Genomic DNA, 25,398 nt, shown 5'->3' on the forward strand with positions numbered 1-25,398 from the left:
AGCACAGTTTCAGTAGCAAGGTCTGTCAGCACCACACAGACACCTAGAGGTCCCCAAACCAGGATATTATTTCCCTTTGTGACACGGAGGGTCTTTCCAGTGTTCTCAAATGCTCTGAGAAGGTTTCCTTCTGTTCCTGCCAGAAGGCTCCAGGAAAGGATTGAGGGGCTGGAAAGGGTGCAAAGTGAGTGATGTCTGGTGAGAGGGACGCTCCTTCTCTCTCCATGGGGGTCTAGCTGGGCCACAGCTTCCTGGGACACACACTGATGACCTGAAGGAACAGTAGTTCCTAAAGGTGTGAAGTGGGCCAACTCCTGGCTGGATGGAGGAGCTGTCCATTGTGGGGAGCTTGGAGAACTGTGGCCTAAGGTGACACTGGTGAGGGTCCTATTCTGCTGGGCTGAGGGAGGTCTGTAGCCCTTGGGGAGGCTCCAGCCTGTGGAGTAACTCTGCCGCTCTCTGGTGGACAAGGAGGGAAGTGCAGCAGTTACCGTGCCACGCTGCTCTGCATGTTTATTCAACACCATGAACTTTTTACATGGGTTACATATCACGTTAATGCTGCATCATGTTCCAGCTCTGTGAGTCACAGTCTCTGTTGCTGCAAGAACTCCAGCCCCGTTCCTTAATGAGATGTCACCAAGCTCAGATTTCCAGGAATGTAGATGAGTTTGTGTTTGTCTCCAGTAGGTTATACTGTGTGCATCCCTGGGAGACAGTAGTGAATGTGGCTGGAGCACTAGGTGATGGGTCTATGGGAAGAAGAGGCAGGAGCAGGGAACCAGGCTTGTCAGGAGGGGAAGGTCTGTGTCAGGGGAGCAGAGGGGGAAAGGATGGACAGTCAACTTCCCCTCTCGTTCCTGGGGCCTGGGTCAGGTGAGAAGGGAGCTGGTTCCCTCTTGTTCATCAAGAGCTGGGCCTCACGTGTGCCCTATGCCCATGGCTGAACTCTCAAGTGTTAAGTCCACTTTTATCCAGTGTTGTCGTTGGCGCTCTCTATACACATAGGCTATGAATGGAGAGGGCCCTGGTCTTGAGGTGGCTTCACACACACAGTCCCACCCAGGGCCTCAGGGTAGCTCCCGCAGCGCCTGTGATCCTCTGCTTCTCCCTCCCCCATTCCTGGGGTTTCTCTCCTGTACCACCTTCTCCCTGGGACTCTGTGGACAGCCTCAGCCAGTGACCTCACCTGCTTCCGTTCTAGGCAGCTATCTCTGTGATCTCTGCCCCCTCACAATCTCTGGGCCTCACTAGTCTCTCTCATTTTTTCTGACCCCTGATCCCTGTGAGGAAAGGGGGTTGAAGCTGAGATTGGTACTCTCCAGGTTCTACACTTTTTGGACAGCTTGAAAGCCAGGAACCCTGATGTGTCAGTGGAATCATTTTTGTGTCTCCCGGTGGAAGCATTCCTCCCTTTGGAACTAAGACCTCTAGGCCAGCAGAACATAAAGTCACGGGAACAGGAAGTGTAAATTTTGCTAGTGGATCATTAGAGGTAAGTGAGTGGCATCGCTTCCATTTCCACCTCTTGATTCCTGGACCTGAGAATCCTGGCTGTGGGAGAACAGCACCACATAGTGGACGCTGATTCTGAGCATATCCAGCCTCCTGGAGTACCTTCCCCTGGCCCTGCAAGGTATTGCCACCTAGCTGGTGCTGAAATTGTGTTTCCGAAAGACCACTCTACTCTTCTGTGAAGCCAGTTGTGTCAGGATGGTAAGACTAGTGAATTCCATGAGCACGGGCCCACTGCCGCATTTCATTTGCTGTGATCAGAAGCAATGCTGTGTGGAGAACCATGCTGGACGATAAGGCATTCTGTGAGTCCATGAATGGTAGCTTTGGCAGAAGCTTTTGCTTGCAGGGAAGGCAAATCTGTATCCAGAGTAACTGCCTATTCCAGTAAGAACAAAATGCTGTCCTTTCGTAACAGAGGTGCTTCACTATGATCAACCTGCCACCAGGTAGCTGGCTGATCACCCTGTGGAATGGTGCCCTATCAGAAGCCCAGTTGGTCTCTGAGCTGACGGATTGGGCCCTCAGCAGTGGCTTGTAGCCAGGTTGGCCTTGGTGACTGGAAGTCTGTGTTGCTGAGCCCATGTATAACCTCCATCCCTGCCGCCATGGCCACTTTGTTCATAAGCCCACCAGGTGAAGGCAGGGGTGACTGGGGAAAGAGGCTGACTGGTGTCCACAGAATGGGTCATTCTATCCACTTGATTATTTAAATCTTCTTCTGCCGAAGTGAATGGTGAGTATTCAGAGAGATTTATCCACATATTTCTTCCCCAGACCTCCTTGTCACCAATTTTCCAATCATGTTCTTACCAAATCCCTGACCATCCAGCCAAACCATTGGCCATAGCCCATGAATCAGTATATAATCACACGTCTGGCCACTTCTCCTTCCAAGCAAAATGAACAGTCAGGTGCACTGCCTGAAGTTCTGCCCACCGAGACAATTTCCCTTCACTCTGACCTTCAGGGAAGTTTCAGAAAGGGGCTATAGTGCTGCAATTTCCCCTTTCACGTGGTGCCTGCATATCAAGTAGAACTGTCTGTAAACTAGGCCTAGAGTCGTTGCTACTTCTTGCTCTCTTAGTCCAATCAGCATAATGTCATCAAGGACCAGAGTGATGTCTTGTGAAAGGAGAAGGCTACCATGATCCCTGTGGACTAAATTATGACTCAGGGCTGGAGAGGTGATAAACCCCTGAGATAGGACAAGCGTATAACAATCCACTGTGCCTTCTCCTTGACCCATCTGTCTTCTGTACAGGCCAAATGGAGTTGAAAGAGGATATGGTGGAAATCACCTCCTCATGATTCTGGTCACCAGTTCCACTGTGTGGGCTTTTTCCTCACAAGATTGCCAAGCCTTCCCCTCCCACATCAGATGCCAATCACAAGTCCAGGTTGTCACCTGTGCTTCTGACAGAGCGGCTACAGGTGGGAGTGTCCAACAGCCCTCTCCTTGGGTTTGATTAATTTGCTAGAGCGGCTCGCAGAACTCAGAAAAATATTTTACTTACCAGATTATGGGATTATTATTAAAAGATGTAATTCAGGAACAGCCAGATGGAAGAGATGCATAGGACAAAGTATGGGGGGAAAGGCACAGAGCTTCCATGCTCTCTGAGTGTTCCACTCTCCCCAAATCTCCATGTGTTCACCAGTCTGGAAGCTCTCTGAACCCTGTCCTTTTTTTAGTGAGTGCTTTATTTTAAAAAAATTTAAATTATTTTAAATTGAGGTATAATTGACATATATTACTTTCAAGTGTACAACGTAATGATTCAATATTTGTATATACTGCAAAATGATCACCATAAGAGGTCTAGTTAACATCTGTCACCATACATAGTTACAGAATCTTATTCCTGTGATGAGAACTTTTAAGATCTCTCTTAACAACTTTCAAATATGTAATACAGTATTACTAACTATAGTCACCCTGCTGTACATTACATCCCCATGGTTTATTTATTTTAAACTGGAATATATACCTTTTTTATTTTTATTTTTTATTTTATTTTTATTTTTTGCGGTACATGGGCCTCTCACTGTTGCGGAGCACAGGCTCCAGACGCGCAGGCTCAGCGGCCATGGCTCACGGGCCCAGCCGCTCCGTGGCATGTGGGATCCTCCCAGACCAGGGCACGAACCCGTGTCCCCTGCATCGGCAGGCGGACTCTCAACCACTGCGCCACCAGGGAAGCCCAAACCCGAATATATACCTTTTGACTCCATTCACCCATTTCACACACACCCCACTCCTCATCTCTGGCAACCACCAATCTGTCCTCTGTTTTTGAGCTTGAGGTTTTTTGATTTGTTTTAAATTCCACATATAAGTGAGATTATACAGCATTCGTCTTTCTCTGACATTTCACTTAACATAATCTCCTCAAGGTCCATACATGTTTGTAGTAAATGGCAAGATTTCATGTTTTTAATGGCTGAATAATATTCCGTTATATATATGTACACCACATTATCTTCATCCATTCACCCGTCGATGGACACTTAGGTTCGTTTCATATCTTGACTAATGTAAATAATGCTGCAATAACATGAGGGTTCATAAATCTTTTCAAGTTAGTGTTTTCATTTTCTTCAGATAAATTCCCAGAAGTGGAATTGCTAGGTCATATGGTAGTTCTATTTTTAACTTTTTGAGTAACCTCCATTCTGTCTTCCCTAGTGGCTGCACCAATTTACGTTCCCACCAACAGTGCACAAGGGTTTCCTTTTCTCCACACCCTCACCAACACTCGTTATTTCTTGTCTTTTGGATAACAGCCATTCTAACAGCTGTGAGGTAATATCTCATGCGGTTTTGATCTGCATTTCCCTGATGATTAGTGGTGTTGAGCACTGTTTCCTGTACCTGTTGGCCATCTGTATGTCTTCTTTGGAAAAATGCTTACTCAGATCCTCTGCCCATTTTTTAATCAGATCGTTTGGTTATGTGATATTGAGTTGTATCAGTTCTTTAAACATTTGTGGTATTTACCCCTTATCAGATATATGATCTGCAAATCTTATCTCCCATTCAGTAGGTTGCCTTTTCATTTTGTTGATGGTTTGTTTCCTATACTGCGCAGAAGCCTTTTAGTTTGATGTAGTCCTACTTGTTGATTTTTGCTTTTCTTGCCTTTGCTTGTGGTGTCAAATCGGAAAACTCATCACCAAGAGCAATGTCAAGGAACTTACTGCTTATGTTTATCTTCTAGGATTTTTATGGTTTCAGGTCTTACATTCAAGTCTTTCATCCATTCTGAGTTAATTTTGCTTTATGGTGTAAGATAGTCATCCAGTTTTACTCTTTTGCATGTGGCTGTCCAGTGGCAGGATGGGACGGAAAGTTCCGACCCTCTAATCACTCCTTTGGGTCCACTAGCCACCAGCCCTCATCTTTAGATGCAGTCCAGTAGAGTCCTCATTAACATAACAAAAGACACCTTCCGCTCTAAGCACTTAGGAAATTCCAAGGGTTTTAAGGAGCTCTGTGTCAGAAATGGGGATGAAGACCAAATGTCTGCTTCTTATCACAAAGCACAATATCACACCTCCCCTACATTCGTCAGTTCCTCGATGGCACCAATCCCTGCAGTCCCTCCAGGAATGTGGTATTGCTTTTGATTTATTTTCCTAGGTCGAGGCAGTTCTAGTGGCTTCCATTTGGCCTATCCCCCTCACTCCACAGGTCAGGGAACCAATGTGGGGATTCTTCCAGTTGCTGAATATATCTACTCCAATTATGCATTTCAAAACTGGGGAAATAACCACAAGATGAGTTCAGGGACCCAGTGGGCCCTTGTGAGATGGACTGGAGCTAAAACTCCATTGCTTGTCTGATTTCCATACGGTCCTGCTCTGACTGGTGGGCTACGGTGACATTTTGGGTCACCTGCAATTAGTGTCAGTTCAGAGCCTGTGTCCATCAATCCCCCCAAAACTGATTATGTCTTTTTCCCTGATGTATAGTCACTCTGATAAAAGGTCAAAGGTTACTTTGGGGAAGAAGTCTGGGAGAAATATTAACAGTAAAACAAAACAAAACAAAACAAAAAACAGGGCTTGCCCTGGTGGTGCAGTGGTTGAGAGTCCGCCTGCCGATGCAGGGGACACGGGTTCGTGCCCCGGTCCGGGAAGATCCCACGTGCCGCGGAGCGGCTGGGCCCGTGAGCCATGGCCACTGAGCCTGCGCGTCCGGAGCCTGTGCTCCGCAACGGAAGAGACCACAGCAGTGAGAGGCCCGCGTACCGCAAAAAAAAAAAAAAAAAAGAATCCGCCTGCCAATGCAGGGGACACGGGTTCGATCCCTGGTCTGGGAAGATCCCACACGCTGCGGAGCAACTAAGCCTGTGCGCCACAACTACTGAAGACCTCGCGCCTAGAGCCTGTGCTCCACAACAAGAGAAGCCACCACAATGAGAAGCCCATGCACCGCAACAAAGAGTAGCCCCTGCTCGCCGCAACTAGAGAAAGCCCGTGTGCAGCAACGAAGACCCAATGCAGCCATAAATAAATAAATAAAATAAATTTATTAGAAAAGAAAATCATATATCTGTTAAGGGGTTAATGCCTAGAATATATAAAGAAACCCTACAATTCAACAACAACAACACTAAAAAAACCCAAATTACCTGATCAAAACATGGTCAAAACACTTGAATAGACATTTCTCCAAAGAGGATATACAAGTGGCCAACTAGCTTATGAAAAGATACTCAACATCACTGATCATTAGAGGAATGTAAATCAAAATAACAGTAGGATATTACCTCACATTCATTTTATAGTGGCCATATCATGATGGCCACTATAAAATGCATGCATGCACACACACACACAGACAGGCATGCAGAAAATAACCTGCGTTGGCAGGAATGTGAAGAAATTGGAAACTTTGAGCACTGTTGGTGGAAGCATAAAATAGTGAATCTGCTGTGGAAAACAGTATATGGAGTTTCTTTCAAAAGTGAGAAATAGATTTACCATACGATCCAGCAAACTCACTTCTGGTTTTATATCCCGAAGAATTGAAAGCAGGATTTTGAAGAGATATTTGCACATCCATATTCACTGCAGCATTCTTTACAATAGCCAAGGGATGGATGCAACCCAAATGTCCACAGACAGAGGAATGGAAAAAGAAAATGTGGTCTATACATACAATGGAGTATTATTCAGCCTTAGAAAAGAGGGTACTTCTGGACTTTATGCTAAGTGAAATAAGTCAGTCACAAAAAGACAGACACTGTGTGCTCCCCCGTATATGAGATATCTGAAGTAGTCAAATACATAGAAACAGAAAAAGAACAGTGGTTGCCTGTGGCTAGGGTGGGGAGGGAAAAAATGAGGAGTTGTTAAAGTGTAGAATTTCAGTTCTGCTGATAAAAACGTGCCAGAGATCTGTTGCACAACTAACAGCCTACATATAACAACCACTGAACTGTATACTGGTTAAGGGTTATGATGGTAAACTTAATGCTCTGTGCTTTTTACGATAATTAAAGTTTTTTGAGGGAGAAATTTGGGGTTAAGAACCCTGGGGCTTTTGAGAACCTCCTGCCTTGAAGGGGAAGCTCTGGGCTCGATAAGTACAAAGTGCAGGTGGTCTGAGGGTTCATTTCCTGTTTCCAATCAGCCTGCTTCAGCCTCGGGCAGTTACTCTTGGGGCCTTTGAGATGGGGGTGGAGGTCCAAAGTTCCAGTGATTCTGGAGAGTAGAGAGGCCAAGGTGGGTTAGGGCTCACCTGGATAATCCACCATAACCTTCCCATCAATATCTTTAATGGAATCACATCAGCAAAGTCCCGTCTTTGTAAGGTAACATTCACAGGTTCCAGGGATTACAACAGTGATGTCTTAGTGGGTAATCATTCAGCCTACCATACTGTCTATCTCCTGTTCATCAGATCTTGGGGGTTCTCCCCTCACAGTGGCCTCCTGTGTGGGAAGAGCATATTTCAATGTCCTTAATAAGGTCCTACTTCAAAGGGCTTCACAGGTGGGTACCACGCCAGCTCCGCCCAGTTTCTTCCGTTTCTAGAGAAGCTGCGGCAGCCTGTATTTGGCGCCATCTGGTGGACACAGCGTGCCACAGCAGGTGTGCGTCCAATAGAAATACAGTACAAGCCAGGTATGTAATTTTTCATTTTTTAATAGCCATATTGAAAAAGAGGTGAAAATTATTTCAATAGTATAGCTTATCTAACCCAAGGTATCTAAAACACACTCATTTTGACATGTAATCCACAACAAAAATAACGAGTACTTTCAAATCTTTGTTTCATACTAAGCCTTCGAAGTCTGGCGGGTATTTGACACTTAACAGCACCTCTCAGTTCACACCAGCCACATTTCAAGTGCTCAGAAGTCACACGTAGCGGTTGAATGCCATATTGGACAGCACAGAGCTAGAGGAAGATTGAGGGGCAGAGAGAGGGATGAGTGGAGGGCAGGTAGGGGGAGGGAACTCTGAGAAGGGATACAGCCTGGGGGAGGGGTTGGCCTGGCCATAAAGGCCAAGAGGCAGTGGCATTAACATGTCCACGTGTGTGCACACACGAGATGGGCCTTTGCACGCCTCGCATACACGCATTCAAGATGCAACAGAACCACAAATGTGATCTCCCCCCAGAATCACCCTCCTCTGTGTCCCAGTCCCCCAGTCCCGAGGATTAAACTCCTCCCCACCCCAGCCCTGCCCATCGGTCTCCTGAGCCTCCCTCCCCCCGGGTTTCTCCTCCCTTCCCCACAGCCCTGCCTGGTCCAGCCCCATCCTAGCCCACCAGGGTCCTCTACTGACCAACACTGTAGCTTTTTGAAATATAATTCACACATCATAAAATTCACCCTTTTAGACTTCCCTGGCCGTCCAGTGGTTAAGATTCCGCTCGTCTAATGCAGGGGTTGCAGGTTGGATCCCTGGTCAGAGAAATAAGATCCCACATGCCACGTGGCATGGTCAAAAAAAAAAATTATAAAAAAATAAATAAGATAAAATTCACCCTTTTAAAGTATAGAATTCAGTGGTTATAGTGTATTCATGTTGGACAACCATCACTGTAACTAACTCCAGAACATTTTCATCATCTCAAAATAAAACCTTGTGCCCATTAAGCAACATTCCTCATTCTCCCCTCCTCTCCGCCCCGGCAGCCACTAAGCTACTTTCTCTATGGAGTTGCCTCTTTTGGCTATTTTGTATAAATGAAATCATACCATATGTGGCCTTGTATCTGGCTTCCTTAGTGTAGCATAATGTTTTCAAGGTTCATCCATAATGTGGTGTGTATCAGTCCTTCATTCCTTTTAATGGCTGAATAATGTACAATTGTATGGATACATGACATGTTGCTTACCCATTCATCCTTGCCTTTGCCTTAGGAGACAAATCCAAAAAAATTATTGCTGTGATTTATATCAAAAAGTGTTCTGCCTATGTTTTCTTCTAGGTGTTTTTGACTTCAGATCTTACACTTAGGTCTTTAATCCATTTTGAGTTTACTTTTGTGTATAGTGTTAGAAAATGTCCTAATTTTATTCATTTACATGAGTTGTCCAGTTTTCCCATTTACTGAAGAGACTGTCTTTTCCCCTTTGTATATTAATTTTTAAAATTAATTATTTATTTTGGCTGCACCAGGTCTTAGTTGCAGCACGTGGGATCTTCCTCGTGGCATGTGGGATCTTTTTTTTTTTTTTAATTGCGGCACGCAGACTTCTTAATTGTGGCATGCATGCGAGATCTAGTTCGCCGACCAGGGATCGAACCAGGGTCCCTTGCATTGGGAGCACAGAGTCTTACCCACTGGACCACCACGGAAGTCCCCGTCATACATTATCCCCGCAGACTGCAGATTCATGTGCAAAATACATGCTGTCATTGCTTAAAATAACTGAGTTTGGGGGTTGTTTGTTATGCAGCAGTAGATAGCTGCAGCAATGCTCATCCTGCTGGTCCATGGACTGCACTTTGAGTAGCAAGAAGCTAGATCACTAGACCTTCTAGGACTTTTGCATGTGCAATTTTCCTTCTTGTTACTCTTTTCCCATTCTCTTTCTCTGCTTGGCTCATATTTACTTATTCCTTAGGTTCTTTTCCAAGAACACTTTCCTGATGTTTCAGGCTGGGCCTCTTGCCTTATCTGAATCCTCTCCCCTCCTGCTCCATGCTCCCCGGTGAGGAAAAATGTACGCTTACATTTTTGCAATTCTTCTTCAAAACACTTTCTATTTGGGAGTGAGGATATTCCCAGAGAAGTGAGATGTTGGCAGATGGGGGAGTCCGTGCTCCCCCATCCCGGCCCTGATCATCTTAGCTGTCTCTGTGTGTTAAGGGGTCCCCCCACCTTGCTGGGCTGGGAGCTCCAGAGGGCAGACTTGGTGCTGACTTGATCATTACTGGATGTAGCTCAGTAAGTTGGCATTGAGAAGGACAGTACTGGGGAGGGGGAGCTGACCACATTCACCCAAGCTTCCCTGAGTGTTTGACTGAGGTGATTCCCCCATAGATGTCACCTCTGTGGCCCAGGGCATGGCCCAGAGCAACTCCCACCCAGACATCAGGGGCCACCCACCATGCCGTTCTTGAACAGTAAGCATTCCCTCCCAAGTCGCCCCCTCCAGCCTCCCGTCTGTGCCTCCCTCCCTCCCGGTCTCTTTCTCCCCAAGAGGCAGAGTACCTTGGCATTTGTGAAGCATGGCCCAGACCCTGTGGCCATGGAGCCCCACCTCCCCAGCCCTGGTGACCCCCACGGACTCGATGTAGCTGCCAAGAGACCAGGACTGCCCCCAGCCTCTTTCTAGAGTGCCCAGTGTCGGAGAGGGGGCTCTGCTTTATCTTTCCCCTTCCCTGGGTATTGGGGTCTGACTTCCAGCATTCTCCCCAGCACCACGCCCTACAGGAGAACTCCCAGCGGCTGCAGACCTGGCTAAGGTAGGCAAAGGAGGACCAGTTTGAGGATGGAGCCCAAACCCCCAAACCCCTCGAGTCTTGGGTGACTCCAGTGCACAAAAAGAAGCAGAGTATTTTTAATTTTTATTTTATTTATTTATTTTTGTCTGTGTTGGGTCTTCGTTGCAGTGTGCGGGCTTCTCACTGAAGTGGCTTCTCTTGTTCTAGGCGCGCGGGCTTCAGTAGTTGTGGCTCGCGGGCTCTAGAGTAGAAGCAGGTTTTTCTGAAGACAGAAATCCCCACGGACAGGAATTCAGCACCTGCCAGCATCTCACTTCTCTGGGAATATCCTCACTCCCAACCAGACAATTGTTTTGAAGAATCGAAGAAACGCAAGCGTGTATTTTTCCTCACTGGGAGTAATGGTTTTATGAAGAATGTCCAACTGTCTTCCCAGAAGAGCTGTCTCTCCTCAGGCTGGAGCGCTCCACCTGCTGTCTTGGGCATCTTTTCTACAAATGTGGACCTGGGCAGGAGTTATATTTGCAGCCCTGCTTCTATCTGCCTGTCTCCTGAAGGTGGCGCTGTAACACAATTGCAACGCGTCTGGGAATATCGAGGAAACCTCGCCGCTCATCTGCTGACACCCACATCCTTTTTCAAACGTCTGAAATAGTGCAGTGCAAGAGAAATACAGTGGGAGCTACTTATGTAACTTTAAGCTTTCTAGCAGTCATATTTTAAGATGTAAAAAGAAATAGATGAATAAGCACAGGAAAAGATGCTCAACATCATTAGTCATTAGGGAAATGCAAATCAAAAACACAATGAGGTATCACCTCACAGACATTAGGATGGCTATCATGAAAAAAGGAAAAAGAAAAAAAAAAGAAAATAACGTGTTGGCGAGGAGGTGGAAAGTTGGAACTCTTGTGCACTGTTGGTGGGAATGACAAATGGTACAGCCAACAGTATGGCACTTCCTCAAATAATTACACAGAGACTTACCATACAATCCAGGAATTCCACTTCTGGGGTACATACCCCAAAGAATTGAAAGCAGAGACTTGGACAGATATTTGTACACCCTTGTTCAGAGCAATGTATTTCACCACAGCCAAAAAAGGTAGAAACAACCCAAGGGCCCATCGACAAACAAAATGTGGTTGTACATACCACATGTATGGAATATTATTCAGGCTTAAAAAGGAAGGAAATTCTGATACACACTGCAACATGGATGAACCCTGAGGACATTATGCTAAGTGACATAGGCCAGTCACGAAAAGACAAATACTATGTGATTCCACTTACATGAAGTCCCTAGAGTAGGCAAATTCATAGAGACACAAAGTAGAAGGGTGGTTGCCAGGGGCTGGGGGAGGGGGAATGGGGACTTGTTGTTTAAGGGGTACAGTTTCCGTTTTGCAAGATGAAAACACATTCACACAACAACGTGAATATATTTCACACTACTGAATTGTACACTTAAAAATAGTCAAAATGGTAACTTTTATGTTATATGTATTTTACCACAGTAAGAGTTTACAAACAGGTGAAATTAGCTTTAGTCACATTTTTATTTATCCCAGAATATTATCATTTCAAATATTATCATTTCAAAATGTAATTAATTTTTACGATTATTGAAATGTTGTCTATTCTTTTTATCACACCCAACTTGGAAATTCAGCGTGTATTTTACACGTACAGCACACCTCAGTCAGACCTAGCCACTTTTCAAGCACTTAATAGCCATCTGCACGCATCTCCATCATATTTGCAAAGACCCACGCCTCCCCTGCAACACACCTGCAGCACATCTGCAAATACACCTAGAGTTTCTCTGCAAGCCTCCCACATCCCGGGCAAACATGCCCGCAGCTCAGCGGCCCACCCCTCAATCTAATCTCCGACATTTTCAGAGAAAGCACTTGCTCAAGGAGCGCGTGCCAATGCCAAATCGACGTTTGCAGGTTGATTTGACCTGCAAATCTCCCCATCTTCTTGGCATAAATTTGCATACTATTCATGGGTCTAAAAGCACAGCAGCAGGGCCTCAGATAGTCATTTCAAAGTCGGGGAGGCGGTGACCTGGGGCTGGACCGCAGGCCCCCTCCTGCTTCCCTTCCAGCTCTCTGTCCTCCTCCTCTTCCAGGAAGGTGATCAGTTCCTCCTGAAGTGCCCCCATCTCCAAGCCCAGGCTGCATAGCTGGCCCAGCAGCTGGACATCCACTAGGCGGAGGTTCACCTGCGGGTGGGAAGGGGGAGTCATGGGCATCCCATCCCAGAGGGCAAGGGGTTAGTGTGCCTCTGCCATGAAACCTGCGTGGGAGCAGGTCTCAGCTCAAGTCCCAGAAAAGATTCTTTTCCTGACCAAACTTTACTCAGGATCCTGAACCTTTTCCTAGGCCCATCAGCACTTCTTTGTAAAATCCAGTTTTAGCAAGAATCCCCCCCCTCCTTATTTGATCGGGTTCCTCACCCTCCACCCTCCCCCAGGTGATGGCGGCTCACCCTGACCTGCCTTCAGCAAGAATCCTGCTAGACAGGTTGAGCCAGAATCCCCCCTATACCCCTGATGTTTCCTCCTTGGAATTTTCTACCCCCTGACCCCTCTCCTGCTCCTTGGCCATAAATTCCCCCTTGCCCATGCTGTATTCAGAGCTGAGCCCAATCTCTCTCCTCTACTGCAAAATCCCCATCACAGCAGTCTTCATACCTAGAGCCTTGCCATCTTTAACAGGTGTCATAAATTACTTTCTCTTTAACAGTCCTGGCCCACAGCACCGCAGGTGGGGTCCTCACTGTGTCCCTGGACTCTGCCATCCTGCTTCTGTCTCTGATCTCTGCCCTGTCTCCCTTTGTCTTGGTCTCTCCATTTCATTGTCCCTCGCTGTCTCCATCTCTCTCGTTCTTTCTCTGTGTCTTGAGCCTTAGTCTCTTTGTCTCTCTTATTGGGTCTCCCTCTCTTGTGATCTGTCTCCATCTCTCTGTCTCTACTTGGCTGTCTCTGTCTGTCTCTGTCCTTCCATATCCCTGTCTTTCTGTCTGTCTCTATTTCTCTGCCCCTGCCTTGGACTGTCTCCACCTCTCTGTCTTTCAGATTTAATGAGTCTGTCCTCGTTGCGGCTCTCAATCTCTGCTTTCCATCTCTCGTCTCTTTCGGGATCTCTCTGTCTCTGCCTCTCTCTAGTCCTGTCTCTCACTCTTTGTGTCTTTCTGTGTCTCTGTCTGTGTCCATCGTTCTCTGGGTGTGTCTGTGTCTGCCTCTGCCTCTATTTCTCTATTCCTGTCTCTGACTTTCTGTCTTTCAGTCTCTGGCCCTTTTTACTTACATTCATTCCTATTCATTTATCCACTCCCCCCACCCCATCTCTTACCCCTCCAAACCCCTCACTCACCAGCTCCTTCCAGAGCCACAGCAGACTCTCCCTGGCACCTCCAGTGTCAGCCCCTGGGAACATGAGGGTCTGATCCACCCTCTTCACTGGGGGCACCACCCTCAGGGCCCGCGGGGGTGGGCCCAGCCCTGGGGGCACCAGTCCAGCCTGCCTCAGCTGCTTCCACAGCTCCATAGTCTCTGAGCAGTGGCAGCCAGGAGCAGGAAGTAGCAAGGTCCAGAGTGACCCAGTCCCCTGGGGAGCCGGGGGCTGGGTGGGGGGAGTAAAGGGCAGTGGCGGGTAGGAGAGGGCCAGCCCCACCCCCTCGGGCCACCCAAAGTCCATTCTCCACTGAGAATCAGCAGCTTCGTGTGTTTTTGTTTTGTTTTCATCAAAGTCTAACCTTAACTCTGCTCACAAGGATCCAACCTCAGCCCCTCTGGCGGAGGTCAAACTCCACCTCTCCCGGCCTCTTCTCAGGCCTGACCCCTCCCCAGTGTGTGGATGCCCGGCCTCACCTCGTCCCGCCCCCTCCTGGGTCCCACCCACTCCTCCTCCCCAGCCTCCCCTGCAGCCCTCTTCTCCGCTTGATCTCTGGCTTTCCCTGGCTTGGTCCTTGCCAGTCTTCTCCACTCGGGCCCTCCCAGGGCTTCCCAGACAATGTGCCTGAGGAGCCAGGAGTGGCTTCCGAGAAAACAATCCCTTGGCCAGGGTGCCTCGGTGTCCAGGCTGTTGGCCCACAGCTGAGCAGCCAGTTCTGCCGACCCTAGACTTGCCCAGAGACATTATCACTAGCAGCTTGGGCCCCGTCATGGAGAAGGTGGGGAGGCACTGCGGGCCTCCCTCCGCTAGAACCCCTCTTGCAGGGGTGTTAAAATTCCACCTATACGCCAATGGCTCCCAAGTCTCCCAAGTCTCTGACTCCAGTCCTGACCTCCAGACCACTACTCAGCATCTCCTGCTGGACGTCTCAGGCATCTCAGGGTGAATGTGGTCAAAACAGAGCTCTCAGCTGGGATCTACCCCACTGTATTAGTTTCCTATTGCTGTTGTAACAAGTGACCACAAACTTAGTGGCTTAAAACCACACAGACTTATTATCTTACAGTTCTAGAGGTCAGAAGTCTAAAGTGTGTCCACAGGTCTGGGTTCCTTCTGGAGGCTGTGGGGGAGAATCCATTTCCTAGCCTTTCCCAGTTTCCAGAAGCCACCTGCATTCATTGGCTCATACGCCCTTCCCTGCATCGTTCCAACCTCTTGCACCTGTCATCACGTCCTCTACTTACTGACTTTCCTGCCTCCATCTAAATAGGACTCTGGGACTTCCCTGGAGGTCCAGTGGCTAAGACCCTGCACTCCCAGCGCAGAGGGCCCGGGGTTCGATCCCAGGTTGGGCAACTAAGAGTTCGCACGCCGCAACTAAAGATCCTGAATGCTGCAGCTAAGACCTGGCGCAGACAAATAAATAAATAAATATTTTAAAATAAATAAATATATAAATAAATAGGACTCTTGTGGGACTTCCCTGGCAGTCCACTGGTTAAGACTCTGCACTTCCACTTCAGGGGTCACAGGTTCGATCCCTGGTCGGGAAACTAAGATTCCCACATGCTGTGCAGCATGGCCAAAAAAAAAAAAAAAAAGTAAAATAGAACCCTTGGGACTTCCCTGGTGGTGCAGTGGTTAAGAATCCGCCTGCCAATGTAGGGGACATTGGTTCGAGCCTTGGTCTGGGAAGATCCTACATGCCGCGAAGCAACTAAACCCGCGAGCCACAACTACTGAAGCCCGCGCGCCTAGAGCCTGTGCTTCTCAACAAAGAGAAACCACTGCAATGAGAAGCTTGTGCACCGCAACGAAGAGTAGCCCCTGCTCGCTGCAACTAGAGAAAGCCCGCGTGCAGCAACGAAGCCCCAACGCAGCCAAAAATAAATAAATAAATATAAATACATTTATAAAGAAAAAGAAATAGAACTCTTGTGATTACATTGGGCCTGTCGGGATTATCCAGGATAATCTCCCCATCTCAAGATTCTTAATCACATCTTCCCTTTACCATACAATGTAACATATTCACGAGTTCCAGGAGTCAGGATGTGGACATTTGGGGGGCGGGGGAACTATTCAGCCTACCACACCTACCCTTCCATACCTGCTACTTTCCCAGTTTCCCCCTCTCCAAAAATGGCATCGCTATCCTTTTAGTTTCTCGAACTATTGGCTCTGTCTTCAAAACAGACTCATAGGGGCTTCCCTGGTGGCGCAGTGGTTGAGAGTCTGCCTGCCGATGCAGGGGACATGGGTTTGTGCCCCGGTCCGTGAAGATCCCACATGCCGCGGAGCAGCTGGGTCCGTAAGCCATGGCCGCTGAGCCTGCGCGTTCGGAGCCTGTGCTCCGCAACGGGAGAGGCCACGTCAGTGAGAGGCCCGCGTACCGTAAAAAAAAAAAAAAAAAAAGACTCATAATCTGAGCACTTAGCACTTCCACTGCCCAGTCCCTGCTGCTGCCCCCCATTCATCTCTTGTCTGGACGATTGCAGTAGCCTCTTTGCTGGCTCCGTTCTTCCCCCCTTGCTCTCTAAGGTCTGTTCTCCACCTGGCAGAAATGATCTTTACAAAATGTAAATCAGATCGTGGCATGCCCCGGCGAATGGAATAAAGCAGTTTCTTGCTAACCTCTCTGACCCAGTCTCCCACCTCTCTCTCTGCAAGCTGGGCCCACCTCTGGGCCTTTGCACTGGCTGTACCTCTCTGCCTGAAACACTTTTCCCCCAGATTTTTGTTTTTGTTTTTGTTTTTGCGGTACGCGGGCCTCTCACTACTGCAGCCTCTCCCGCTGCGGAGCACAGACTCCGGACGCGCAGGCCCAGCGTCCATGGCTCACGGGCCCAGCTGCTTGGTGGTACGTGGGATCCTCCCAGACCGGGGCACGAACCCGCGTCCCCTGCATCGGCAGGCGGACTCTCAACCACTGCGCCGCCAGGGAAGCCCTCCCCCAGATCTTTGAATGGCTGTTTCCTTGTTATCCTTCACCTCCACTTAAATGTCACCACTTCACAGAGGTCTTTGCTGATGGCCCTGTGCCCCAGTCACTCCCTGTTATATTGCCTGTTTTTATTTGCCTCTTATCAAACACTGTCTGAAATTATCTTGCTTATTCATGTGTTTCTTATCTAGCCTCTTCCTGCCTGGAATGTCGACTCCCTGAGAAAGAGTCTTGGTCCCATGGCAACCTCACTACTGCAACAGTGCCTGCCACGTGGTAGGACTCAGTAAATATTTGTAGAAGGAATGAATGAGTTATTCTATCCACAAGACTTCATATTGAATTTTCACATTAAGATGTAGCCTGGAACTCCAAACTGAAATTGCCAACACATCACAATACTAGTCTTGAGATCTCACCTCTATCCTTTACCCTGAGGTCTAACCTCACCATCTACTGGACGCTTCCCTTCCCTGACCCTGCTTTAAAGAAGAGGCGGACAGTTTCTCAACGCATCATTCCCTGTTCTAAGGAGGTAGCAAGTTAGAGGTAGAAGAACAGGGAACCTCAGGCGGACTAAGAGTGCAGTCGGAGGGAAGGATGGTATTCCGACAGGAAGAACTGCCCACGCTCTCCTAGGGAAAGGCTGCCGAGTCCCATTTTAAGGCCCATGGCAGAGGGAGCTCTAAGCGATCCCTAAACCCGAGAAGAGTAATAAGTGTGTGCTCCTTTAGGAGGAGGGCTGGAAAAATGGAGGGGGCGTGGCCATAAGAGAAGACGCCCAACCCTGAACCGGGTGGGTTACGTAAGAAAAGACCAGCCCCTTCCGGTTACGTAATCCTAGCGAGATGGCGGCCCCCGGGGCGGTAAGTGAACGGAGCTTCTGGAGGCCCCCAATTAGTGTCCGCTCTGCTTTCAGGGCCTCTGTCGGCACCCAAGGACCAAGTAGCGAGGGGGAGCAGGGGGCCTCTCCCGCTAGGCCTCGAGCTGGGCGCGGAGACGTGTAGCCGTCGGGGGGCGGGAAGGATCGGTGAGGCTCACAGGCCGCAGAGGAGAGAAACCAGTGGCAACCAATGGGGAAGCAGCGCGTGCGGTCCGAGAAAGCGCGCCCAGCCAATCAGAGGGAGGGATCCGACTGCGAGCTCCTGGAGCCGAGGGGCTGGCGAGAGTGGGACCTGCAAGGGTTGAGGGTTTGGGAGGGATTGGCAGAGAAACTGGGATTTGAGGTGCAAGGGTAGGGAACCAAAGGTGAGGGAAACTCGTGGGAGAGTTAGAAATTTTGATGGAAAATCAAAGGGATGATGGGGGGTGGGGGCAGGATCCAAGAGGTGAATTTGGGAATTCTAAGGGAAGGACCTAGGGGAAATTAAGGGGAGGATTTGCCATATTGTGGAGAGAATTTAGAAGGAATTGGGCAAAATCAAGGAATGGGCCTAGGAAAACTTAAAGTAAGAGGTTGGGAACTTAAGAGGAATTTTAAGGGAAAGTAAGGATTTGGACAAAATTATCGGGAGAACTTGGTTAAAGCAAAAAGATATTGAGGCAGACTAAGAGAAAACTTTGGAGGGGAAATTGAAGGAAGAGTTAGGGAGCTTTAAGAGATAAGCTAAGGGTGGTTTGAAGAGAAATTAAGATTATATTTGGGGGAAAGGAATGCGTTATTCAGGAAGTCTGGTGGGATTTGGATAAAATTAAGGGGAGAATTTGTGGGACATTAAGAGTTCAGATAATAGAGGTTTTGAGAGAAAGTGAGGGCTTAGGGGGAAATTGGGAGAATTTAGGAAAACCAAGACCTTTTGACCAAATCAAAGAGAATTTAAGGTTGATTAAGGGGAGGAACTTGGGGGAAACATGGGGAAATTTTATGGATCTGAAAGAATTGGAAGTTCTAAAAGAAGAATTAAGTGAGCAGGGAAGCACTGAGGAGGGGAGATTTGGGAGCAAAAGCAGGGGGACCTGGCTGTGTGTCTCACAGGAGGCTCCAGGCTCAGCCTCTCCTCCCCTCTCCTCCTCCCCAGTCCCTTCGCCTGGTGGCTCCAGTATGGAACAGGGGTACCAGCGGCATCCGTGGCCTGAGCAGGTCAGTGGACCCGGAGGGCAGTCAGAGGAAGGGGAGGACGCTGCTCCAGTTCCTGGCTGACCACTTCTATGATGTGGAGGCTGTGAGGGAGTACCTGCTCCAGAAGCAGGTGTTGAAGGTGCTCCAGAAAAATCGGTGAGAACCCCTGGCCTGCACGACCCTGCTGTTCAGGCCTCCCCAGTCAGTGCCCACCCTGCCCTTGCCACTCCTGGCAGCCCTGGGGCTTCCAGTGCCAGCCTTGCCCACTTGCATCTTCGTCTCCAGCCCACACACTTCCCAAGCCCTCCGGCTCACAGACGCAACCCAATGCCCATCTCTTCTTGGAGGTCTAGCTGGCACTTCAGACCTAACATGACTAACCCTTGGTTTCCCCCGTAAAAAGTCTTCTCACCCCCAAGCCTTCTCCATCCCAGTCAACGGCACCATTGCTTACCCAGTTGTTCAGACCACATTCTAAGGAATCCCTGATTCCTCTCTTTGCATCCCTTCCTTCCACATCCAGTCCATCAATAAAATACCGGAATATCCCAAATTTGACCGGTGGTCGGTCACCTCCTCGCTGTTTATAGCCTGGTCTGAGCCCTTTCATTTTATGGTTCGATTACTGCAGTCATCTCCTAACTGGTCACCTTTTGCCCCCTATTATAGTCTACACAGCAGCCAGAGGACTCTTAAGAAAGGGAAACAGATAACATTACTACTTTGTTTAAAACCCTCAAATGGGGCCTTCCGTGGCAGTCCAGTGGTTAAGACTTTGCCTTCCAATACAGGGGGTGCAGGTTCAGTCCCTGGTCGTGGAGCTAAGATCCCTCATGTCTCGTGGCCAAAAGACCAAAACATAAAACAGAAGCATTATTATAACAAATACAATAAAGACTTTAAAAATGGTCCACATCAAAAAAAAAAAATCTTAAAAAAAAACCCCTCAAATGGTTTCCAACCGCAACTAGAATAAAAGCCAAACTCTAAAGGCCGAAAACCTGGCCCCTACTGAGCTCTGAGACCCCTACCAGGGACACCCCTCACCCCCGCTAGCTCGGTGTCCTTATTGCTATTCGTTCAACCATCGTAATTCAAGCCCTGAGCCTTTGCACTAGCTGTTCCCTTAGCCTGGCAGATTCTTACCTTGGCCTCTGCATTCCTTCCCACACTCAAATCTCTGCTCAAGTGTCACCTCTTCCGAGCAGCATTTCTTAACACCCAAATTAAATTAGCCTCCTCTATCCCTACCCCTGACCCAAGCCACTCCTGGTCTGTCCCTTGGTGTTAATTTCATTACAGAATTGACACTCTGCAATTTGTTTTTACTTCCCGGTTACCTGTTTCCCCGGTGAAATAACTTCACAAGGGCAGGGACACTTACCTGCCTTTTGATTACCGCTGTCCCCCGGTGCCCAGCACTTCACAGGTCCTCAGTAAATATTTGCAGTCTTTCCTGCTTGCCAGTCTCAGTCCTGTGCTGTAGAATCTGACCCTCTCAGCTGCACTGGGGCCTGGCGAGGGGTGTGGTGTTCCCAAGGCTCACCCTCGGCTACTGTTCTCCCGGCAGGTCCTTCACCTACATCAAGGAGCGATATGGCCCCTACGTCGCAGGTGCCTATTTCATCCTGAAGCAGGGAGGCGCAGTCAAGTATGATGGCAAAGGTGTCAGAATGGGGTTGGGGGAGGCGGGAGAGCGGCTCTCTAAGCCCCGGGCTCTTCAGTCAGTCAGACAGGCTTCCGTGCGTGTCCTGGTCTCTGCCCCCTCCTGGCTGTGTGGCTGGGGACTTGTTCCTGACATCTGTAAAATGGGATGGTAGTTGTGTCTAACCTACAAGGTGCGCTGTAAAGATTCAAAGATATTTTGCAATCTGGACACTTGTCACAGGTCACAGGCTGGCTTAGCACGTGGCTCAGTCGGCGTTAGTGCGTCTTTTCCTTCCTCCTTTCCCCTCCTTTTTCTTGCCTTCCTCCTCCTCCCTTTGTTTTTCCCCTTTACTTTCCTTTTTTGAAAACAATTCATGTAGGCTTCATCTGTCCCTCATCTTGGTTCCAAGTAAAATTTTCACTTGGTTTGAGCACTTCCTCCAGCACCTTCCTTAGAAATGATGTACCTGTCTGAAAACACCTCAGCTTTTGCCCATCTACAAGGATTCTTGTCGTATAGCTCTTTTCTCTGTTCTCAGTAATCTCTTCGACCCTCAACTTCCAGGTATGTAAAATTGGCCAGATGTTCCATCTTTGATGGGGTTGTCAGGGGATCCAGTGAGACCAGACACGTAAAGCCCTTAGTACAGGGCCTGGTGTGTAGTGAGTGTGCCATGTTCTCTTATCACGGGGCTGGGAGTGTTCTCAAGAGGTTGGTGGCCTGGGGGACCCTACTGACACTCCCTCTCTCCCCTTCCAGGTTTCAGGACAAGGAGTGGATGCGGACAAATGGGCGTGGTCTCTCTGGGGAGCTCTGGAAGCTCCGGGAGGTACCTATAGAAGCTGTTGACGCCAGCGGCTGTGCCATCAACTACCAAGGCCTGGACAACCTCTGTGAGTAGGGTGTGGCGGGGAGGGGTGGAGATGGGCAAGGCTCTGCGCTTTCCCTTTCGTGGTGGGCTCCAGAAGGACCCTCAGCGCCGTCTGCCCTCTGTCCCTGCAGTGGCCCTGAAGGAGCTCCAGTCCCTGTCGCTGCAGTGCTGTCCCCACGTGGATGACTGGTGTCTCAGCCGCCTCCACCAGCTAGCCAACTCGCTACGAGAGCTCTCGCTGGCCGGCTGCCCCCGCATCTCTGAACGGGGCCTCGCCTGCCTCCACCACCTCCAGTGAGACCTCAGCTCAGGCTGGGTCCCCAGCCAGGGAGGGGCGCTCTTGGGCACTTCCCACATCCCTGCCTCCACGGTGGACCTAGAGTGTTTGTGGTGGGTCAGCACAGATGAGTGGCACAGGGAGCCTCTAGGAGGATGGGAGGACTCCTAGCCTGCCTTTCTTTTTGTTTTAATGAGACCCCAAGAAATTTACACTGTTGGAGAACAGTAGGAGCCAGCGGTGTCCGTTTGTAATGAACACGGTGGGTCTCACGTAGTTGAACAAAGATTTTTATTAGAAAGCTAGGGGTTAACGTGGGGGTGGGTACGCCCCCATACACCCGCTGCCACAGACGCCATCCTCATGCGTGTCCTCACGCCCCAACCTTGCCTCCTCAGGAACCTCCGCAGACTGGACATCTCTCACCTTCCTGCCGTGTCCAACCCGGGCCTCACTCAGATCTTGGTGGAGGAGATGCTGCCCAACTGTGAGGTTCTGGGGGCTGACTGGGCCCAGGGCCTCAAGCTGGGGCCAGAGGAGCAGTCCTGCGACACAGCCAGCAGCCCCATCCCTGCCTAGCCTTCGGCCCCGTCCGTGTGGAGCTGGGTCTCAGCCGGGCTGTGCTGAGAGGTTAACAGCTCACCCTTCTTCTAGCTTCCAGTTGGGTTCACTCACCTCGGGGGGTGGGGCTAGGATCAGAGGCACTGGCAGGTCAGAGGCAAGGGGAGTGAGGTGGCTTGTCCCCTACCGCGGGGGTGCTCTGGCTGGCTGCACCCTGGGGGGAAGCTCGCAGCTCCTGGCAGCCTGTCAGACAGCCCTTTCCGCACCATTCTCTCCTTCCCAGTTCCAGGAGCCCCCTTCTCCTGCCTCTTCAGGCCTGGGGGAGGTAAGGGCTTCTGCCTTCAAGTAGCCTCAGGGAGTTGCACTCTCCCTTGTGGTGTTCCCACAGCGCACCCACCTGTGTGTCAAGAGAGAAACTTCTTGACTTTTCTCAGAAGACTCTTGGAGGATTATCTCACTTGAGTGTGCTACTGTTTCCTGCCAGGACCTGACTGATACAGAAGGTGCTATGGGCATTTTATAGGGATGTTTCTTCCCTGTGTGGGACGACTTAAGCTCACTGCAGGCTGAAGCACCCCTGGGCCACACCCACTAAATGCTGGGAGCATCCCAAGTCCCACAGTGTTCTCGCTTATTGAGTTACTGACTCAGCTCCAAATTCAGCTTGCTTGTTTGCTCTGAAAATTGATCTGGGCCTTTGAAATATTTTTCCTTTGCTAAGTGGCCTGATAAGGTTTGCCAGTAGAGGGCGCTCCAGAGACGTTCCTTGAGAGAGGCAAGGCTTTGCTTTCTGGCGGCGCTCAGGAGTGCCAGCTCAGCGGCCCTGCAGCACATGACTGCCCCGTGTACCTGCTTCCTGAAGCGTCAGGTGGTCAGCAGCTTCCCCGGCACCCACCACCCCTGACCTGGCAGTTCTACAGAACCTCCACTGACGCACCTCCCTGTGAATGCCTCTCCACCACACCCCTGAAGGTGGATTTCCAGTAAATTCCAAGGCACCTTACCAATGAATCTCCCTCCTTATTTCACTTTGCTGTGAAAGTCATTAATTCTCTGTATTAAACTTTTCCCTGTTCAAATTACCGTATGGTTTTTCTTCTCTCCAGACTGGATCCAAACTGATAGAGCACTGGCATTTGGAGTGTTCCCAAAGATAAACACACAAAGATGGGATTTGGGGGTTGGTTTCATCCCGCCTTTGGCTTGAGTGCATTGCTAAGCTCCTCGGCAGTGGGAAAGGAGACATTAGAAATCCATGGGCTAAACGTCCATCGACAGATGAATGGATAAAGAAGATGTACATATATACAATGGAATATTACTCAGCCATAAAACAGAATGAAATAATGCCATTTGCAGCAACATGGATGGACCTGGAGATTATCATACTAAGTGAAGTAAGTCAGACAGAGAAAAACATCGTATGATATCACTTATATACAGAATCTAAAAAAAAAAAAAATGATACAAATGAACTTAAAAAACAGGAACAGACTCATTTAGAGAACCAAGCTTAAGGTTACCAGGGGGGAAGGGTGCGGGGGAGGGATGGACTGGGAGTTTGAGATTGACATGTACACACTGCTATATTTAAAATATCAATAGATAGGGAATTCCCTGGTGGTCCAGTGGTTAGGACTCCCGTGCTTCTGCTGCTGAGGGCGCAGGTTCAATCCCTGGTTGGGGAACTAAGACCCCACAAGCCGCGTAGTGTGGCCAAAAACATTAAAAAAATAAAAAATAGATAACCAACAAAGACCTAATGTATAACACAGGGAACTGTGCTCCATATTCTGTAATAACCTAAATGGGAAAAGAATTTGAAAAAGCATAGATACATGTATATGAATCACTTTGCTGTACACCTGAAACTAACACAACATTGTTAATCAACTATAATATAAAATAAAATTTTTTTTAAAAAAACCCAAAAATCTAAGGCATGCAACCGCATCACGAAAACGCTATTGCCCGGGGTCGTGAGGAGGTGCCAACTGAAGCCTTGTGCCCTGGGAGGCCCTATGGCTGCTGCACTTGATGCTGTGGCAGTAATGACAGTTCTAAAGATACGGCTAGGCAGATTGCCTGGAGTGCCCAGCTCAAGTCACCCCTTCAGAATTGGAAAGCTCCCATGGCAGTCCCCCACCGCCCCCCAGAATTCTTACTTGTAGATACTGCTGAAAATACAACACAACATTTGGGTTTTCGAGTTGCTGAGTTATGACAGTTGAATTCCCAGTCTTGACAAGTTTCTCATACGAAAGTGAGGGCACTGACTGGTAAACAGTGGGATCCAGAAACCTGGAATCGGGTCATCTGGTTGCACCCAAAGGAAAGATGATCTCGAACTCCCAAGTTACTGGGAGCCTCCCTTACCAGTGTGAGGAGACGACCAGCCATCCTGCCCACAAGCATTCCCTGCTGCCACTAGACCCACAGATGCCAAGGGTCAAGTCTCAGCACGCTCCAGAGGACAGGTGCTCACTACGACCCAGAAGGGAACAGCTCTTACACTGAAGGGCAAGACTTGCAAACAGAGGTAGAGGCAACCCTGGGGAAGCCGCACAGGAGTGGGTTCTCAGGGTGCTAGGCCAGTGAGAGTGGGTCTTACACTGCATGGGGCCAAGTTCACCGCTAGGAGGGCACTTGCTAGAGCTGCTGGGTATAACAAGTTAGCCAGTGCAGCTGGCGTGGTCCCGACAGCTTGCTTAGTTGGCTGGCCGGCATTTGGACTCAACAGTGACCTGTGGTTACTAAGGCGAGAAGCCAGAACCACCCTGGCATAATCTGGAGAGGGAGATTCAAAGGCTGGGGGAGACAGGAAGGTGGGGTCCTCCGCTTTCAACCCGCACACCCACCCAACCACGTTCCACAAGAGGGCACCTCTTCAGTCATTCTCGACATTCGACTTTCCCTGCTCCGGCTGCTGAGCGGTTTCTCCTGACGGGAGCATCTGCAGACTGGTGCACGCGGCAGCTCGGCCCCCGGTGGAGACACCTCCCGCGCCCCGGGCGAAGCTAGATGAGCCAAGAGTCGGGGGGCCTGGACCGCCCCACCCCGGCCTGGGGGGAAGAGGGCTTGGAGACCCCTTCCAAGGTTTCTCAGGGCCCGGCCCCAGCCCACTCTGGCTTTTATTCCATCAGTATTCCCACCTTCTCCATACCCTCTTCCTCCATCTGGTCCCATGGGCTCCATTATTCAAT

At 49.2% G+C, this 25,398-nt stretch overlaps 2 protein-coding genes across 2 annotated transcripts; one reads left to right on the forward strand and one right to left on the reverse strand.

Annotated features, from left to right (window-relative positions):
- Positions 1–810: 810 nt before the first annotated feature.
- On the forward strand, positions 811–23,527 carry DMAC2 (distal membrane arm assembly component 2). The gene is made up of 7 exons (XM_022585577.3): positions 811–10,452; positions 16,971–17,645; positions 18,798–18,994; positions 20,409–20,489; positions 21,246–21,379; positions 21,489–21,651; positions 22,033–23,527. Exons 2-7 carry the CDS (start codon positions 17,628–17,630, stop codon positions 22,211–22,213), a joined length of 774 nt encoding a protein of 257 aa, XP_022441285.2. The 5' UTR covers positions 811–10,452; positions 16,971–17,627; the 3' UTR covers positions 22,214–23,527.
- Positions 12,353–21,590, reverse strand: ERICH4 (glutamate rich 4). The gene is made up of 2 exons (XM_022584868.2): positions 13,815–21,590; positions 12,353–12,661 (listed from the first exon to the last, which is right to left on the reverse strand). Exons 1-2 carry the CDS (start codon positions 14,136–14,138, stop codon positions 12,470–12,472), a joined length of 516 nt encoding a protein of 171 aa, XP_022440576.2. The 5' UTR covers positions 14,139–21,590; the 3' UTR covers positions 12,353–12,469.
- Positions 23,528–25,398: the final 1,871 nt, after the last annotated feature.

Source organism: Delphinapterus leucas, chromosome 20 (assembly GCF_059928025.1).
Source record: "Delphinapterus leucas isolate spDelLeu-1000000601 "Yukka" chromosome 20, BTC_Dleu_Yukka2, whole genome shotgun sequence".
In the NCBI taxonomy this organism is placed as follows: Eukaryota; Metazoa; Chordata; class Mammalia; order Artiodactyla; family Monodontidae; genus Delphinapterus; species Delphinapterus leucas.